Raw genomic sequence first — 20,301 nt, 5'->3', positions numbered from 1 at the left:
GCACAGCTCAATAAAGCAAAGTGCAATAACATGAGGTACGCCTGTACCTCAAATGAGATATCTGGGATGTGAAAGTTACTGGTTAAGGACCTACAAGTGTAAAGGAGTACAGGAGTATTGTTATTGGAAATCTATAGCATTCAAATGGGCTCTCCAGTGGGCCGAGGGACCTTGCACTTTGAATACTCTTGTTTCTTTCTGGATTCAGCAGTTCTGCTCTCCCATCTCACCCCAGCATCACCAGCTAAGAACAACTGATCTAGTGAGGTGCATATCCAGAATCTCACTTCTAAACAATTATATTTTCATAAAACACTAACATCTCTTTTCTAAGTATAGTTCATTTACCCTGGCCCCAGACAGAATGTATATACCTCTCAAATCCATAGTAATTTTCAGGAGGAGGGCTTTTATAGAATAAATATGTCAATTAGATTAGTAAAATATGACTTTAATTTAAAATTTGTTTTCTAACTCTAGTACTAGCTTAATCTTATATTGCTTTTATTTTGCAGTTAGCAAAAGAAAACCTAATATTGAGTTTTTATTTTATATAGTGGATCTATTTATGATTCCGTTGCTCAAAGGACTATCCATCACTGGTACTATGAAACTTGATCTCTCTTGGTTAGAACCCTTAGGTTAGCAGTTGAATTGGAGTTTTGGAAATAGGAGACTATAGCTCTCCCATCCCCTTTACTGCCATTTCCTCTAACAGTGCTAATCAATTAGCACCCTAGAGGTAACCTTCTCACTGAAAAGGACCAGTGCCAACTACCACATTTAGGATTTTTGCCTAAGGCTCCCAATTATCTTCCAGGAGTTCAGAATCTTTCTCCTTTCAATTTACCTTTAACATAGTTGGGAGCCCTGGGGCTTGAAGTAGCTGGTTTTGCTTTAGTTACTGTATTTTTACATTTCTAAAAGAGTACATGTAGCTGGAGGAGGTTAGGATTAAAGGCCTCAAGGACATAAGATGTCCACAATTAGTGCTGCCTCCTCATCACACAGACGCCTTTAAATCTTGGAACTCATCGAATGATCACTCAGCAGAACCTGTACCAAAGGAATCAAATTGCGGGTGGACCTCAGATGCCTCTTTTAAACAGTTCTAGTTAGCCCTGGCCAGTGTAGCCCAGTGGTTAGGGCGTCAGCCCTCACACTGAAGGGTCGGTTGTGGGTTCAGTTCCTGGTCAAGGGCATGCACCTGGGTTGCAGCTCCCGTCGGGGCACATACAGAAGGTAACCAGTGGATGTGTTGTGTTGATGTGTCTCTCTTTCTCCCTCCCTCCCACTCTCTCTTAAAACAAAAATAATAATAATTAGTTCCAGTTAGCTTTGGTAGAGAAGATTTAGATGAAGGATGAAGGATGAATTTGGTTCGATGCTGTGAAAAAGGCCTGACTGCCCACGCCGATGAAACACGCTCTCCCTTGTGGCACCGCTGTCTGGAGACCTGTTTCTCATTTCCTTTTTAGCGCTGTTCTCTGAATATTGCTCTAACTTTCGGACTCCCCTGGTAAACTGTGCGTTCTTAGAACGAGGACTGGCCTTCCTTCCTCTCTGTGTTCCTGGGACAAAGTTTCTGATACTAAACAGCACTCATTGAGTATGGCTTGAAATAGAACAGATGAACTGAGCTCCCCGCACAGCACTAGGTGATTGACAGATGCGGTTCCTCTGAATCCTTACAGCAGTAGACAGAGGTGGTTTCCAGAATCATCACTATTACATTGATACTTTTCTTCTAATTATTATTAACACTTTAGAAATTAAGAAACTGAGATACAAGGAAGTTGCAGGAGATTTCAGCTATTGAGTGATCAATGAATATGTGTTCATTATATAGTAGGAACATTATGGGGTAACCCAGGGAGAGCTAGTTTGTCTATACTCACTTCTCAGGTGCCAGGTTGTCCCTGTTTATCTGAACCTTACTCCTTTGGGCCTGTTGAAGGATTCAGATGTTATCTGAAACGTTCCCTTTGCCCCATTTTAATATCCTCTGACAGAAAGCAGCTAGTGCATATAAATCATCTCATTTGAAACTGTTTAGGAAATAAAAATTCTACTGCAAGGAGGTTTGGCCTGAACTGGATACCCGGCTCAGGCTTTCTCCCCTTGAACTATCCCTGAGACCTGTGATGCATAGAATGAGCAGTGTAGAACGTACAATGTCGTTGGCCATGTGACACACTCAAAATGAGTGTGGGTACGAGTTCGATAATGTTAGAGTATGCGTGAGGTACTTCACTCACCGTGCAAAGCTAAGCTTGTTGTAAAACCTCATTAAGACATTTAGCTTTCAAGTTGTAATTTAGTGATGACTTCATTTTTTAAAAAATCATTATATTAAGTTCCAAAGATATGAAAGCACTTTTTTATTTTTAATTTGTAAGTCAAATTCATAGCACACTGTATAGGAAGCCAGCTTTACAAAATGACCTTAAGGTAGCTAAAATATTTTATATTTGATAAAATGGGGAAGGCAAGCAATGCCTTAAATTGTGTCAAATTTTATAAGTTCTGTTTTTGTTTTAGTACTTGGTATAATGTAGCATGATTTTTTCAGGATGCATGTATTTGATAACATTTCTGATATTTCTAAAATTTAGCTTTTAGAAGATTCCTCCCTTTGATGAGCAAACTTTCAAATCATTAATGAATCACAGTTAATGTATCACTTGTCCTTTCAGTTGGGCATTCAAATGATTGAAAGAAGACATTCCTAGTTATACCCAACATGAAATCACTATAGTGGCTTTCACTCAGCAAAATTATTCTGACATCCATCCATGTTTTAGTGTGTCTCAATAATTCATTTTTATTACTAAAAGTATCCTATTGTATTAAATGTGCCAGTTGGTTTATCCCTTCATCTACTGACTGGCATTTAGGTCATTTCTAGTTTTCGACTCTTACAAATAGAGCTGCTATAAACATTCACGTACAAATCTTTGTATGGACATATGCTTTCTTCTCCTTTGGGTAAATACCTAAGAGTGAAATGGTTGAATCATGTGGTAGGTAAAATTTTAAGTTTTTTAAAAACTATCGAAATTCCAAAGTTGTGGTAACACTAGCAGTGTATGGAAGTTTTAGTTTATCTACCTTCTCTCCAACTTTGGTAAAGTCAGCCTTTTAAATGTTAGCTCTTCTAATAGGTATAGTAGTATCTCATTGTGGTTTTAATTTGAATTTCCTTAATAATTCATGGTGTTGAGCACCTCTCCATGTGCTTATTTGCCATCCTTAAATCTTATTTGGTGAAGTATGCATTGAAATCTCTTGTCCGTGTTTTAGTTGTGTTGTTTGTTTCTTACTGGGTTTTGAGAGTTCTTTATATATTCTAGATACAAGTAAATTTTCAAATGTGTTTTGCAAGCATTTTCTCCAGTCTGTGATTAGTCTTTTCATTTTCTTAACAGTATCTTCAGAAGAGCAGAAGTTATTAATTTTGATGAAGTCTAATTTATCAATTTATAACTTCATGGATCATGATTTTGATATTTCATCTAAGATATCTTTGCCAAAGGTCACAAATGTTTTCTTCTAGACATTGTAGGTTTTATATTTAGAGCTACTATTTATTTTGAGTTAATTTTGCTTGATGATGACTTATAGCTGAGTCCCCAGGAATTTCCCTTAGTGAAGGAGCTCCATTGTCCCAAAGTCATCCCTCTTCATAGGCTCAACCTGCATGCAATGACTGGTTGATGCACAGCCATAAGACCTGGCTTCCTTCTTTTGAGTGAGGACAGTTCTGAAGGCCCAGCCCAACTCCTGAGCTCCCCATGGAATTGGCTGAGGCTGCTGTTGTATTTCTACTTCTCTTCTTACTTTATAGATGTTGCTCCCAAATGCCATCTCCAATAGAATCTCTGCAGCCAGATATATCAGTCTGTTTCCCAGGGATCCTAACCTTCCAGCATCACAAAATCAGAATCGGTCTAGATTAATGACCGAAGTTTTGTGGATGGAAATTCATACAAAATGCAAAACAGCAACTGTGTTGTCACTGAAGTCAAGACAAAAGGTATCAATAGACACTGTCATTGTAACTTCGATAGCGCTTCAGATAAATCTTTCTTACTATAATTTAGAGATTTAATGAATATTTGTTTGCAAACTTAAGGAAGTAAAATATTTCACTTAATAAAGCACGATAATGTTCATTTATTCAATCTAAAAAACTGGCTTTTTCCCACACAGAACACAAATAGTATGGAAATTGAATCTTTACTTCTAGGGACATCTGTTAATTCTCTAGAGAGTATGTAACATTGCTCTATTGAGTGAGTAAGTAATGTTATCTCCCCAGATATTGCGATATGAAATGCTAGTTGAAGTTTCTACCCATTGTTCAACCTCTCATACAGCTACTTGCATGTCGAGATCTTGCAATAACTGAGGGACTGACCCATATCATGCTCTCCTGCCCCAACCCCTACCCAGCAAAATTTACCCAATTTAAATCGTGTTGCCTATATTCTATACAGAAACAACTTCAACAGCGATTTCAGGTCAAGCAGTGCACAGAAAGGTGGGAGTGATGTAACTGGTGAGGAATGTATTATCAAGAAAGATCAAAAGTTCATTTCAATTTAATTTATCATTAAAATTTTTGAAGGTTTTTAGTTGCAATTGGCTGATGGCTTATCTTAGTATTTTATTTACCTGAATAACTTTTTTTCACAATACCCAAGGTGGGAGGCACAGCGTCTCTATTCACTGTGGTTACTAAGGGATCCTCTGGATGCAGGCCTTACCTGGGAATGCGCTTCTGCAATCCAGGGGGGGGTGACAATAAATGGAGGGACAAACTGCACAACTAGTGGTCACCCCGAAGTTACACACACGACTTCCACTCCTATTTCATTAGTCAAAGAAGTCATGTGCCGTAAACAACTTCAAGGGCTGGGGAAGTAAAATTATATCATATGCCTAAGAGAATTTTCAGAAATATTTTGGTGAACAAAATTATAGCAATATAAAACTAGATATAAGAAAGGAAATAATTAAACCTAAGAAAGAGAAGAAAATGCTCTAGATACAAAATAAAAGAAAACATTAGCTCCAGGATTTCTCACTTTAATAAGTTCTATTTAAATTGATAACAGAGACCATAAAAAAGACCGTAGCAGTTTAGAACTAGGCTGACCAAAAAACTAGAAAGTGTCCCTCAGAAAATGATCCTTCACAAGCAACTGGCAAGACGACCTATTTTGTTTTTAACTTCTATGATAGAGCAAATGTTCAAATAACAAAAGGTCCTGTTTTCACAGGCAAATGTGTTTCTTTACATTTTTTAGATGTCAACAGGCAAATAAATTTAGAAAACATGGGGCACGGAAGCAGATTGTTTACAGATAGGATGTTTTGCAAAACTTCCCCAAGAGGCATGGGTGGCGCAAAAGACCTCTATAAACTAAAACATTTGAGTGTCTGCAAATTTGTTTCGTCAAATGCCCATGACATTTTCTCTCCATTTGGCTCCTTCAAATGGCAAAAATTTCCAAACAACAGGCATTCTTTGGGGGAAGCATGCTAACTTGTGCTGTGTGGCGCTGACACATTTCATTTTCTCTGAGGGTGAAAATGTTGAGAAGTTGGTGTGTATACAAGGAAGGAAGTTGTGAGATGTAAAAAAGGGACAGAAGTTCAATGTATACATTTAGGTATAGAAAAGTTAAATATATATAGTTAAATTCAAGGATTACTCTGAATTAATATTCTGGAGAAACTCAAGCTTCCCATACACTTTTCTCATCATCTGAAACCTGAATAAAGTTTAGATCAGAGGAAGATAGGCCAAGGGGGAAGTGTGTTTTGGGGACCATCTGATCAGTCAGTCTGACTTTGAAACGATACATCAATTGCTGTGGTCTGAAGAAAAGTACTTTCCAAAACTTCAAAATTTCCCTGAGGCAGAAAGGGCTAGGACAATTATCCAATCTAGCCTCTCCCAAGGGAGCAAATCTCCCTTTGGGAAGCACTCTGGATGCTTGGAGAGAAGTTGGGAGAGCATGGGGGTGACCTGAGAGTGAGAAGCACATGGATGCAGGCTCTCAGGGATAGAGCTGGGCCTCAGGTTTCCTGTCTCATCAGGCAGATTGGATAACATAGACTTAATTTGTTTTGATGGTTTTGTTAAACTGAAATTTGCTGCTGGGAATAATAACCCCAAGTCGTCATGTCAATAGCTGAGCTGTTTGTGGTAGATCAGGTATCAGAGTCAATGGGTTTATTTCAAAATACATCTAATAATTTGAATCAATGTGGTGTGTTAGCTGTGCTTAAGGAGGTTTAGAGAAATCGAGCATTTCTCCAAGTTTTAGTCAGAGTTTGCTTCTTGCAAAAGTTGACTTTCTCCTCAAAGTTGTGCATTAATGCACAAAGATGAAAAGATAATTTAGTCCTGAAAATTCTATACCTCATAAGAAAACTTACTACTCACCACTGTTTCAACCCGTTTAAGAAGCATTTGTTAATATTCAAAATAAGTAATAGAAAATGTTTGTAACACTTATTACAACATAAAATCCTTAATATATTAAGGTCTCATATAAATCAATGAGGAAAAGATTTACCTTTAAATTAAAAAATGGACAAAGGGGACACAAATCATAATTTACAAAAGAAGACATATTCAGTAAGATGTCTAAAATTGCATTTATCAAATAAAATGTCCAAACTCAATAGAAGGCAAAGAGATAAAAAAATTTAAAACTTAGATGACATATTTACCTGTAACTTTGACAGCTATAAAAAGTATTGAAAATATTATTATAGGAAAACTATGATTCCCATATAGTTTTGGTGGGACTGTTCATTTGGAAGATGTAATCTTAAATGTTTATCAAGTATATACTCTTTAAAATCCAGTAAACCCTTTTTTCATTTATATTAAGAAAATAAAAAACAAGTTCACAGAGATATATAAATATGCTTATCATGGGGCTGTCCAATAATAGGGAAACTGCATTTGGACATAGTAAAATTTATTGTGAACATGAAAAGTTAAGGTAATTTTTAAAGGTAAAAATTATGGAAAATGACATCTATCATCCTTCAAATATAGATTGTACCTATGACATATTGTTGGTTGAAAATGATCAGAATTTAACCATATATAACCATATATAGTATGAATCAATGTTTTAGGTGCTAGGCATCTTAAAAAGTCACACACACATGCACACACACACACAGAAGTCTAGAGGGAAATGCACCAAATGTGGTCTTAGTCAGCGTGGGCTGCCCTGACAAAATACCACAGACTGGGTGGCTTGAACAGACATTTACTTATTTCTCACAGTCCTGAAGCCAGAGATTAGAGTGCCAGCGTGATTTGGTCCTGGCTTGCAGATGGTTGCCTTGTTGCTGTATCTCACATGGGGGGCAGTGGGAAGGGTGAGAGGCAGTGGGAGGGAGAGAAGGTAACAGGAGAGAACCCTCTGATTTCTTCTCATAAGAACACTAATCCCATCATGAGGGCCCCATTCTGATGACTGACCTCATCTAAACCTAATGACTTCCCAAAGGCCCTACCTCCTAATATTATCACATTGGGAATCAGGGCTTCAGCATATGAATTTGAAGGGGCCAGTGGACACAAACAATAATCCATAGCATGTTGCAATCTCTGGATGGTAGGATTGTGGAAGGTTTTCACTTTCATTTTTATATCTTGAATATTGGAGACATAATATATAGAAAATCTGTGCTTGGGATGATGCTTAAGGCATGTCTTTTCCCCTTTCTCCTCTCATTCTTATAGTATTGGAGTTCACTTATCTGAATATCTTTCCACCCTTTCTCAACCTTTACCACACTATGAGCTCCTGAAGGGTAGCAGATTTGGTTAATTCATCTTCATCCTACTGGGACCTATATATAAAAGGTGCCCAATAAATATGTGAATGATCTCATGTGCTTGTTATCGAGTAGCTGAACACATTGCGTTTTTCAGATAGGGAAGAAAATGCTCCTGATGAAAAGTAAAATTAAGTTGTAAGAGATTTTCAAATGAAATGTGGTTTAGAAACATTCTTCGGAAAGGAGCAAAGTCCTGTTGTGCTTGCCTCAAATACCCAAGGAAAATGCTGTAAATTCTAGAACAGCCTGCTTACCCGAGGGGCTCTTACTCCTTAGACTCTTCCTTAAAATAGAAATGCCTGCGCCTGTGGTGACTTACTCTGAATGCCATTTACTCTTCTCCTTTTGAATAAAGCAGGATTTGGCCTTTGTGTTCTCATATATAATTTTAATAATCCTGTTACTGAAAATTTAGAAAAAATCTCCCATAATAACTTTCTTTGTGACTGCTTAACATGTAATGCTGAGTGAGCTTCAAATGGTTCAGTTTGAGAACTGATTTGTAACTTTAAAAAAATAGTTTAGTATCCACAAGGTAACTTTCAAATTACTCAAGTTCTCAACCCTTAGTATACTAGGAAATCAGTCATCATCATTTACCATCTGAATCAAATAAACCCATCAAACTGTTTTAAAGTCATTTTCCAAAGAATTTACATAAGAATAATGACATAGTTTTTAAAAACCTCATTAGAAATTTTAATAAGAATTTAAATATAGCAAATCTCCTTGTATCAAGTAACAATTCTGGCACATAAACATTTTAAAAGGCGGGAGAAAACTATCACACACCCTCTTAGCAAATAGAAAAGTCCAAGTCCTTATCCCCAAATATTGTGCAATAGCCTTTGCTGTGTGAGAATATCCTATTTCCTTTTTTGTCCTTAGAGATATATTTTTAATGCACTGATTCATGAGCTTGAGGACATTCACCTAAGTTTACAGAAGTCATGATCTGAAGATTCATAATCTTCTTCACTAACATAATTAATCCCACTGTCAACATTAGTATCTCAAATAGCACTGACTGTAGAAATATACTACAAGCCATACCTATAATTTTAAATTTGCTAGAAGTCACATTAAAAACTTTAAACAGCCCGGCTGGGCATGGCTCAGCGGTTGAGCGTTGACCTAGGACCAGGCAATCAGGGTTTGATTCCCAGTCAGGGCACATGCCCGGGTTGTGGGCTCAATGACTCTCTCATCATTGATGTTTCTATCTCTCTCTCTTCCTCCCCTTTCCTCTCTCTGAAATCAATAAAGATATATTTAAAAAAAAAAAAAAAAAAACAACTTTAAACAAACAGGTGAAAGTAAATTTTAATAATATATTTTATTTAGCCTAACATCAAAAATATTGTCATTTCAACATGTAATCAATATAAAAACATATTGAGGTATCTTAAATTCTTATTTATTGTGCTAAGAAGTCTTCAAAATCTTGTGTATATTTTACACTTACAACACATCTCAATTCAAACTAATCACATTTCAAGTACTGACAAGCCACCTATGATTAGTGGCTACTGCTGCTCTTCTCACTCATCTGATTTGTATAAGAATTGTGAAATGTCCTCCTCTATCAATTTTCTTCTCTTTGGACATTAAATATGGAAAAGAATTAGTATTCACAGCTGTGTTTAATGAAAGCCAAAACTAGGCTATAAAAATGCCAACTCCTCTTTTATACCTTGAAAGATGATGCAATACTTTTGGCAACACAGTAAGAAAATGAAGGGTGATTATTAATTTTACTACTGTATTGTCCTCCTAGGCAATTTCATATTTCTCCCTTTTTAATCTTTAAAGTCTCCATTGAAAATAATTGATGAATAATGATTAAAAAAATAATTCCTAGAGTGATTTAGTCACAATGTGTTTCAAATATAGAAAAAATAAGATTGCTAAGATCCCACAATATAGCTTCGATTTGAAAAAGGCCCCAGTAGATCTGTACTGTATTTGCAAGAGAGAATGAGTTTTATTCTATTTTTTAAACATAAATATGTATTCTTTGGTTTTTATAAGACTCCTAAGAAAGAATAAAAGCATGAAATATAGATTTTTATGACTAGAATGGCTCGAAACAGAAACTCAAAACTACATCTGGGTGCAATGAACTCTGGTGGTATATTGAAGATTAAACCACATTAATTAAACAGTATGTGGGGAAATTTTTCAGAGATACATTTTTTTAAAATCCTTTCTTTTGTTTTCTACAAGCTTCTCTTTCATATGACAGCTTTTCCCAAGTTTTCTCCTCAAAAGTTCCTTGGAAAACTTATTCCTTCAGCCCTAGTCCGCGCTCCTCTCAGTCTTCTTCCCTGCCTCCCTTTTCATTTCAGAAGCCCACAAGAACATGTCTAGGAAGGGCAAGAGAAGGAACAGAGCAGACCAACTAAAAACCCTCTTTGGCAGGCAGAGAAGGGTACATTTTTACATTTTTGCTCTTATATTATGCACAGTGGATTACTTTTTCTAATAAGGACTAGCCAGGCTAGATGCAATTGCATGATGCCAAGACTACCAGAGTTTCTAAGAGTTTGGGGTCTTTAGGATCAACTCCCTGGCTCTTTCCTATGCTGTGAGCTCCCAGAAGCTGAACCATACAAACATAAAACCTAGAGCTTAAAAAGAAGATGCTTTTTGAAAAGCTTACTTGTAAAGATTGGGCATCGTGCTAAGCATTTTTCCGCATCACCACACTTAATCATCACAGCAGCTCCTACTGAATTATCATTTCTTCCACGTATAATTAGACGTGAGGAACTGAAGTCTCAGAAAAAAGCACTTACTTAAAGTCACATGAACAATAAGTAATAATAAGTCAGATTCACATTTAAAATCAAAAGAACCCATCCTAGTTAGTATTAAGGGGGAAATGAATTATTAAAGATAATAGGTATTTCAGAGGATCTCTAGGAGAATCAGAGAGTCGGGCTTTGAGACCATGCACAATTACCCTGCCAGATTCCAGTGCAGAGCCAATTACTGCTGCCACCGGACATACCCCACGTTACTTGTCCCTTCCCCGAGTGGGAGATGTTACTTCTAAGTCTTCTGGCACTGCAGCTTCAGAAAAAGAATGACTCTCCCAACCTGGTCAGGTTCCATTCTCTTTGGCACCTGTTTCATATCACTATCTTCTATATTGAAGTCTCAGGCCGGTGGAGACACATACCTACAGCTTGGCTGCAAAAGATGCTTGAGAGGGAGTTCTTTGCTTATACTTTGGGGGATGGGATTCATGAGAAGGGAAATTCTCCAGACAGGGAAATACACTGGACCATCAAAATGGAATGGCAAATGCCCACCAACGAGAGCAAGATGAATTAGATGTAATAATGAGAAAACTGAGGCCCAGTGAGTAGCTAGTGCAGAGCATGCTACTCCACGTTCTCTGATATTCTAGCCATGCCTCTTAGTAGTGTTTTGACTGTGAGACCTTAAGAGAAGTGGAAATTCACAGCAAAAGAGAGCTCTCCCATCTGTTCTCTGCTTACCTTATCATATTGGAATGCACTATGGAAATTGTTGCTAAACTTTTATCTGATCCAAAAGAATGCCTAACACATTTCTCCCTCATATCTTGGTTAAAGAAAGGAGTCTGTGCAAATGCCAGGCTTGGGGGTGGTGGGGGGGTGCTGGTTCTCATGGAAAAGGTTTCTCATGAAACATCAAGTTCAATTAAGGATTCTCACGTTAGGTTTTGGGAACACCATTAGAGTACTGAAGTTCTTATCACTTCTGTTAAATTTCTTAGATTTTTTTTTTTTTAAGTTTTCTTATTTAGAGCCTAAATTTTACTGGCAGAAAAAATTCCCTTCATTCTGAACACTGTTAATTGTAAAACATTTGTTGTTGATCATACACAGTTCAGCAATAATTTATTCACAAAGCTCAATTGAGAAACCTTAGTCCATGTGGGCAGTAAAATTCCATCTCTCTATGTGCAAGCCGACCTGAAAAATCCTTCTTCCTACAGGCATGTACATCTCCTAAAACACTGAGACACAGTGGGACGAAGAGAACATTGCTGGTCAATACACCGAAGTACTCAGAATCTAAACTGATGTAGGATGTGTGAGAAAATAAATAATCCTGTCACAAAAACTCAACTACTCAAGTGGGAAAAGCATTTGCATTATCACATGCTCCACTAAACCAACATTTTATTTAGAAGAAAGAGTATTTTGGGGGTGTTTTTTTAATTGAAGGAATCAAAATCTTTTCCTTCAGTAAAATTATCTTATATTTTTTTCTTTATTATGTTTTATTTTATAGTTATTATGTTCAATCTCCTTTTTTATATTCTGTTCTCATAACAATCCTGTCAAGTAGGTAAAGAGTAGTTGAATTAATTTGAACATTTATTAATTCTTTCACTCTGTAATTTACCAGTTTTATACATTTGTTTTGTTATTTATTTTTAATGTGGTAAAATGCATATAACATAAAATTGACTATTTTAACCATTTTAAATGTGTAGGTCAGGAGTGTAAAGCATGCTCACATTTTCATGCAACTAATCTCCAGAACATTTTCATTTTGTAAAGCTGAAACTCGGTACCTATTAAATAACTCCGCATTTCCCTCTTTCTTTCTTTTTTAAAGAAATCAAATCTTTTCTTACTAAATTGAAATGCTTTGAACTGAATTAAAATAAGAGTTGGCTTTTTCATAGTTTGGGTAAGCTGTACTTAAAGTTATTTATGAAGCTATCAGATGTCACAAGGTCATTTCTCTTTAACTCCACACCAACAATCTTTTTATAGGTTAAAATCTGAGTCAACAATTCCTTTCCAGTACCGTTCTCTTATTCTCTCAGTGATGCTATGGAAATGGAAAAGTAGTTAAATCTTTTGTGAAAGACTGACCTTTGGAAACATGTTTTTTCCTAGAAAAATAGTACCTTGGAAACTTGTTAAAGTAATTTGATATTGAATACAAAAGAATGAACTTGGTCCATCTTGAACTTGGTCCAGAGGAATTTAGGGACCATAGTTATGGAAAAATCACCTAATTTAACAGGTGGCTTAGGGGGGTCTCTATACTTTTAGATTTCATAAACCCATAAGAACTTCCACCCTCAAAATAATTAGGATGAGGTCTAATAGAACTGCCAACTTTTCCACTTTTTCAAGAAAAAAACCGATCACTTAAATACAATAATTTCCATATATTATCACCGCTATTTGTTAAAGAAACATCCTCTTAACACCAAAATATATAGAATGATCAAAATCTCAGAATAAAGGACAGTTCTCTAAATTCAGTAAATGTGGCTTCATGAAAACTTCACAATGTTCTTTATTTAGTTTAGTTTTATCTTTAGTTTTGCCCTTTCCTTGCTAACTGGTGACAATGTTATAATCCAGCACTGATCTGTGGGCTGGCATTTGGGACTCACTAATACAATTAAACCCCTTTGGCCTGAGGTGTCTTCGTTTCCCTTCTGGATTCACTTCCCACCCTTCCCCTGCGCTGCTCTTTTCCAGGGACGCTGGTCTCTCTGGACTTGTCACTCAGGCGCCCTTGCTCTCTGGCTTCTTGTTGGGTTCAGCTCAGGGGAGATACAGACAGAACAGAGAGAGGAGAGGAGGTCAGGCTGCTTATTCTGCTGATCCATCCACCGCTACTGCTTGGGCACAGGGTGGCAGCAGCTGTATTTCTCCACCCAAAGGCTCAGCTCCTAGGGTGGCGCTCTCCACAAGCCTGACCCTATAATAATATTCTCCATTACCTCTTCCCCCGCCTCGTTAAGGTCAGGCAATGGTCCCTTCACCTCTGGGGGGTGCCTCACCATGCTTTGTTGATGTCCTTAACTGTGCCCACACCTTTCTATATAGTCCCTTCAACAAATTCCCCTCTGTAATTCCAACAGATGGCCATCTGTTTCCCACTGGGACCTGATCAATCCACCCATCACGTAAAGATTAAAAACTGAGGCCCTGCCCTAGCCGGGTTTGCCCAGTGGTTAGAGCGTCAGCCCACAGACTGAAGGGCCCTGGGTTTGATTCCGGCCAAGGGCATGTAGCTCGGTTGCAGACTTGATCGCGGCCCTGGTTGGGGCGTGTGCAGGAAGCAACCAATCCGTGTGTGTCTCACATCATGTTTCTCTCTCTCCCTCCCTTCCACTTTCTCTGAAAAGCAATGGAAAAAAATACCCTCAGGTGAGGATTAAAAAAAAAAAGAAAGAAAGAAAAACACCCTGAGGCTCCAAGAAGTGAAGCCTGAAGGTCACATAGCTCAAGTCAAACACTCAGTGAAGTCCGGAATGTGGTCTTCCAATGCTCACCTCTCATTGTCCCAGTGCTGTCTCCTTCACAATCATGTTGATAGGCACTTTCTAGAATGTTCTTTCCATTGGGCTTTGACAAAAGTTATAGTTTGATCAAGTTTTGAATAAAATATATCTTATTAGGTGATTACTCAGGCAACCCCAATACAGAGGAATACTGTTTTCACTAGAATGGATGGAAATCAAGAAAACTGAGTTTTTAAATCACTGCCTAAATAGAAATTAAAATTTTAGCCTAAGAAACTATTGCAAAAGTTAAGCACAAAAGGGCATGAGAGTGATGAACTTTCTCCTCAAAAATGAATTCTGATCACCAGAGACGGAGGCAAGGATGACAGCAATCTGCCCTGGGTGAGGGGCTGAGCTAGGGCCCTGGGCAAAGACTTTAACCGTGTAAGAAATATGAACAGGTTGTAAAAGAGCAAAGAATTTTAGAGCCTTCGGTGCCCGTCAAGCAGGGGGAAGGAACAATAGATGGCAGTGGTAAACAGACAAGTCATCAAGCAGGAGGCTTGACCATTGCAAAATGTGTTGAAGCATGTTTTACCCGGCAGGAAGTTACTGCATTACTGAGCAGGGCCTGCTGCCAGAGCCCTGGACACGGAGCTGCAGACTGCTAAGAACATTTCATTGTAGCAAACTGACCCATGTCAAAATGCTCTTCTGTAAAGGTGAAACTGTCTATGACCACATCTTTATTTAGCAATCTTGCTTTTAAATGAATGCACATATTTAACCTATTAACTTTGTTCCCATTGCATACTTCACTGAATTCCCCGCTGCTGTCCTTTGATCATTCGCTGTTACAAAAGTGTCTCCATCGGGAATGTCTTTTACTAGGGTTTAAAACTAAGCTAGCAAGTTTTCATATGAAATGATTCTCTTTAAAGGAGTTGGGCTAATACAACTATTAATAACCACATTAATTGAGCACTTCACCTGTCTAAGCAGTTACCTGCTTTATCTCATTTAATCCTCAGGACAACCCTGCCACCCTCACCCAGTTCTTGCTCTCAGCTGTGCTGTGTTGCACCTGGGCTCGCCAAGCAGAATTTCTCTAAGGCTCTGATCCCTGTCAGGGTCCCTGGCTGATGCATGGAAAATATTGCTCGAAGAAGTAACTGGTATAGCTTCTCAGCCAGACTGCTCCTTCTGGTGCAACCACCTTGTTGACTGCTGAGCCTTTAATCAAGCAACAACTTTTTTGAGCTCCTAGTAAGTGCTCAGCGCAGTGCTGTCTGACTGGCACTCAGGGGCCTTTGTAAGTGTTGCACATGAATTCAGAGGTGGCTGGAGGATTTGGATCAATCAGACACCGTGAATCAGACTGAAAGAGTGGAAGGGGCCTGTACAGCTGAGAAAGGAGAGCAAGGTCCTTGTAAGACAAAGAAATACCGACTTAAAATTAAGGAAGGGGATTTGATGTTGGGTGATAAACACACAATACAATATACAGATAATGTGTTTATAGACTTGTGCACTTGAAACCTATGTAATTTTATTAACCAATGTCACCCCAATAAATGTAATTAAGAAGGTAAGAAAGGGGACAATGAAAAGATACTGACTGACATGGGTTAGAGAAATCAAGGAAACTTAAATTAGAATAAAAGAATACTGCCTCCAGATTCTCAAATGAGGAACCTCTGCAGCCAAAAGTTAACCTACTCTTATAATTTTGTATAAGATTTGTCAGTTTGTAGACTGTCAACTTTAATACTCAGACATAATAGTCTAGTGTATTTATTGTAATCAAACTATTGAATTTTTAATGCTCTGTAGTAGTCTTTTAGTTTGATCATCTTGATTATCTTAGCTACATGTACCTGGATTACCTGCTTGATATTTAGGTAGAAAATATTAAGATAGCCCAGCCGGGCATGACTCAGCGATTGAGCATTGACCTAGGATCCAGGAGATCAGGGTTCGATTCCCGGTCAGGGCACATGCCTGGGTTTCGGGCTGCAGCCAATCAATGACTTTCTCATCATTGATGTTTCTATCTCTCTCTCTCCCTCTCCCTTCCTCTCTCTGGAATCAATAAAGATATATTTTTAAAAAGAGAAAATATTAAGATAAAGAGAAGACATTAAAAACTGAAATTTCTATTGAATTGCTGGAATTTACCATTTGAAGATACACAGACACAGGTTCAATCCCCAAACACCTGTATGTATCATCTGTTTTCAACATGTGATGTCATGTTGAGTATAAGTCATTCAATTACTTAAACACCAAGACAGATTCATGTTCATAATAAACATAAATTGCTTTCTGTAGGGTGTGTCCCCATGTGCCTGAAGTAGAATGAACTGAATGATATAAGCCCCACCCTTCTGCTCATCTGCAATTGCATCCTGCAAAACTGGGGCAATGACTACACCTAACTTTTTAAAGATCCTTGAAACCACACATCTATCTCTGAAACTCCTAACCCCATGTGTTTACTTATTTCTAAAATTATTTAACTTTTATTCCTTTGTTTGACTAACGGGAGTTGAGCCCTGTTAAAAAGTACCTGCCTTTGTATAAGCCATTTTTACCTCGGTGAAGATACATTTATGGCCCTTTTCCTTAAGGGAGTGTGGAAACAAGAAGACAAGTCAGTTCAATAAACTGCATTCTTCACAGTTTGCTCAGGACTCTCTCTGTTCCATAGCACATGACAATTTCTTAAATCTACCTGTACAAAAAGTTCTATGTTATTTTGTAACAGTCTTCAGTCAAGCCTGTTTCGTTTGGCCTTACATACAATGCTTTGTCTTACTGGAAATGGTTGTCTTTGGCTCGGGAAATTTGGGGTGTTTGGAGAAAAAAGACCTAGAGAAACAGATTAGCTGATCTTACTTGCTCTACTCACAAGAATTTTAAAAAGTTCCTCTTAAGATCCTACATTATACCAGAAGATTCTCTCTAAAAACAGCAGCCTGCATCAGGGACTCGCAATCTTTTTGTACAAGTTTGGCCTCTTGACAATTTCCCCTTTCTGCATAAAATGTTTTGCAGCATAAATTACCTGTAAGTGTAAATACACAAGAGCTTTGTTTTAAGGCTCATTTTTGCGATTTTGGACTGACTCTTAAAATTATTGGAATCATCATGGCATGCTGAGGATCACTGGTTTATCCCAAGTATCACCATTCTAGCCCAAGATGTTCATCCCCCAAAAGTTGGCTTTTGGGGGAGATTATGCAGCCACTTGTGACCTAGGAGCTAGGCTGTTTTGGAACAGAAGCAACATTCCTTTACCTTTCATCCCGTAAGTTTCATTTATATCCAAGGCCTGTGGCAGGGCCCTAAGGGTCAGAGTACTGTACGAACAATTGTAAGAACTGAACGAATGCTTTATTTTTCCTCTGGTTCCATTTACCACCAGATGGCTCTATTGTATCATCAGGAGATGTACATGCGGAATATCGGTGGGCTCCCAAAGCAAAGGGAAAGAAACAAAGCAGCGGGTTTCCCTTTTTCACTTTTCATGTTGCTGTGTAATTGTAATTAATTGTCTCATTAGCCAAAGAGTAGTCAGGAAGCACTCCAGTCTCAGTAGGGCCTGTGGCTGCTATTTCTATGCCAATTTTGCAGACTCTTCTGCTTTTAGATGAGAAAAAGCAACTTCTGAACCATTTTCAGAAGCCAAGCCTACACATCTGCTGATCTGAGCCTCATTAGCTGTGTTCTGAGGAAGGATGATCTGAGTCTAAATCCTGTGGTATCTTTGTTGTAATGGAACTTGTGATAAGAAAGTGACAGAGGAAACAAAAGCGTCTCTGAATTCAGAAAACAAGATAGGTGAATGTTAAAAATGCAGGCATTCTAGGTGACATCTCTTATTAGGAATGTGAAATTTTGGTCTTAATGTCTCAAAGGGAAGTTTCCTTTGTATCAGGAATAAAAGTTGTAGACCGACCAAATTCCAACATGGGCAATTTGATTCTAACTTTTTAAAGCTATTCATGGTCATAATTTAATTATGCATTTTTACCTTTCCTTTAGAACCTAAATGTTAAATAAGACTATTGTTTTTGTAACGTTTCACTGTTTTATTACTGTGTTGAAGAAGAAAACAGATGATGGGTGTGAGTTTATGAAGCCTATCCTTAGTCCATAAAGTTGTTTGAGACGTGCTCAGGAAACTATCCATGTCTAAAAGTAATACTTAATTATTATTTTAAAGAAAGAGTCCCTGGAAGCTGGACAGATGACGTTTACTTTGGAACATCTCAAGGCCTTGGAGGTTTGCCTGAAGGAAGCAGAAGAAAAGTCTATGGCCTTATCTGAGCAGGTAATACCTGTCATTGGTGCTGGGAAGGTGTGTTCCTCGGTGTTGAGTACAGCAAGTGTAAATCTAAATACGCTTTTTAACCGCTGCGATTATTCACACACACACTCATGTACACACTCGCACACACATGTGCACACACACATACAGCATTCCATTCATTTTATATATAACAATAATTACTTTCATCTGTATGGCCCTCTTCAGCCTTTACAACTCCTTTTACATTTGTATTTGGAGTTTCATTCATCACAGCCCATGAGTCAGGCAAGCCATCTTCAAGCAAGTGGTTTCCCGAATAAGTGAAGTGTATTTGCATTATAAACAGATAAACCCAAAGGTAAGAGAAAACCTTTAGGAGCCACACAGAAGTAACTTTCTCAAATTATTTGAGGAAAGAGTTTCCCAAATATTGGCTTCCCTCTTGGTCTTTATAAAGTCACAAGCAAAGCAGGTGGTAGGTGGAGCCCCGCCTATACTGGGCAGCCTGGATGCTTTGCAGGGGATCTGCCTACACAGCAGGTCTCTGATTTCAGGGACAGCGAGTGTGGGTATCAGTAAAGCTCAGCCCAGGGGCTGGGCCATTGCCCAGTAGGATTACCCTCGGCAAACAGCACAGTGTGCAGTGCAAATCCCACTGTTACTGTTGTCCTCTCCCCCTGAGCAGGGGCGCTCAGGCCCGGAGGGCAAAGCTGCCTAGTGCCTGGGCCCTCCCCCAGAGCACCGCTGCTCACCCTTGGGGACAGTCAGTGGAGGGGAATGGACCACAGAAACTCTGAAATGTTTTATATGTTTATTGATTTATACAATAAATTTGGATAATATATTTTTATAAACTTTTGAAAAACAATTTTTGGTTGTGGGTTTTTTGTGTGTGTGTGTGTTTTAAAACAAAGGTCTGCCCAGCAAAATTTGATTGCAACACAATTTTATAAGAATTTTTGCAGAAACTAGGGGAGGAAGATGCTTGTGTTACGAGAAAAAGAAGTATAATTAACATGTAAGGTAGTGACACACAGAGAAATGGCCTCTGTTTCTTTTTCAATTTACCAAAAGAGTGCATGTCTTACTTTGGGATGTGTTATTTTGCTTTTTGTTTGTCTTTTTTTTTTTTTAATGTATTCATTTTAGAGAGAAAGAAAAGGAGACAGAGAGAGGGACACTGATTTCTTTTTGCATTTATTTATGCATTCATTGGTTGATTCTTGTATGTGCCCTGACCAGGGATCTAACCCACAACTTGGTGTATCCGGACGATGCTCTAACCAACTGAGCTACCGGGCCAGGGCCAGGATATGTTTATTATTTACCAACTAAATGTGATTGATGCAAAGGGATGACCAGGGGACTTATGTCATTTAATGAAAAGGTGTTGCCCTAGGCCCAGAGTCATTTGGGAAAGTTTCCACATCAGCGGCATTCCATAACCCTGGCTTGCTAACTGGTCTTTTCTCTAAAACAAATAAAAATAAGACTTACACTGTGGCAAATTATGAATTATGAATAACATAATGATGAACGTGCGGCACCATTTCAAAGAAAAAAAAACTAAGAATTTTATAACCTCCAAACCTGGAAGAAAGTTTAAATTGCTAACTAAAAGAGGGCACCCTTGCTGGTATAAGCTTTTGCATTAAGATACATGTTTATTTGTAACTGAATGTCTTTGAATTATTTCTTATTTAAATCAGTAAAATTCAACTCACCCATAAAAGTACCCATTCTTTTTGTTCTTTATAAAATATTTTTACTCGACACAAATAGCCTCTAACATTTAAGATTCTTAACTCGATGATCCCTTTATGTAATATCAAACTATTAGATCCATTTTTTTTCA

At 38.0% G+C, this 20,301-nt stretch overlaps 1 protein-coding gene across 1 annotated transcript in view; it reads left to right on the top strand.

The window, feature by feature from the left end:
• Positions 1-20,301, top strand: part of CCDC192 (coiled-coil domain containing 192) — a gene marked incomplete at its 3' end in the record, with an annotated part of 168,537 nt that overhangs the window by 8,765 nt on the left and 139,471 nt on the right. Inside the window, exon 3 of the mRNA XM_081131157.1 lies at positions 18,360-18,467. Coding sequence (XP_080987283.1) covers positions 18,360-18,467 — 108 coding nt within the window. The remainder of the gene's footprint in view (positions 1-18,359; positions 18,468-20,301) is intronic.

Source organism: Miniopterus schreibersii (genome assembly GCF_964146895.1).
Source record: "Miniopterus schreibersii genome assembly, chromosome: 3".
Lineage (NCBI taxonomy): Eukaryota > Metazoa > Chordata > Mammalia > Chiroptera > Miniopteridae > Miniopterus > Miniopterus schreibersii.
Note: the sequence above shows the minus strand (reverse complement) of the source record. Positions and strands in the feature narration are given on the sequence as shown.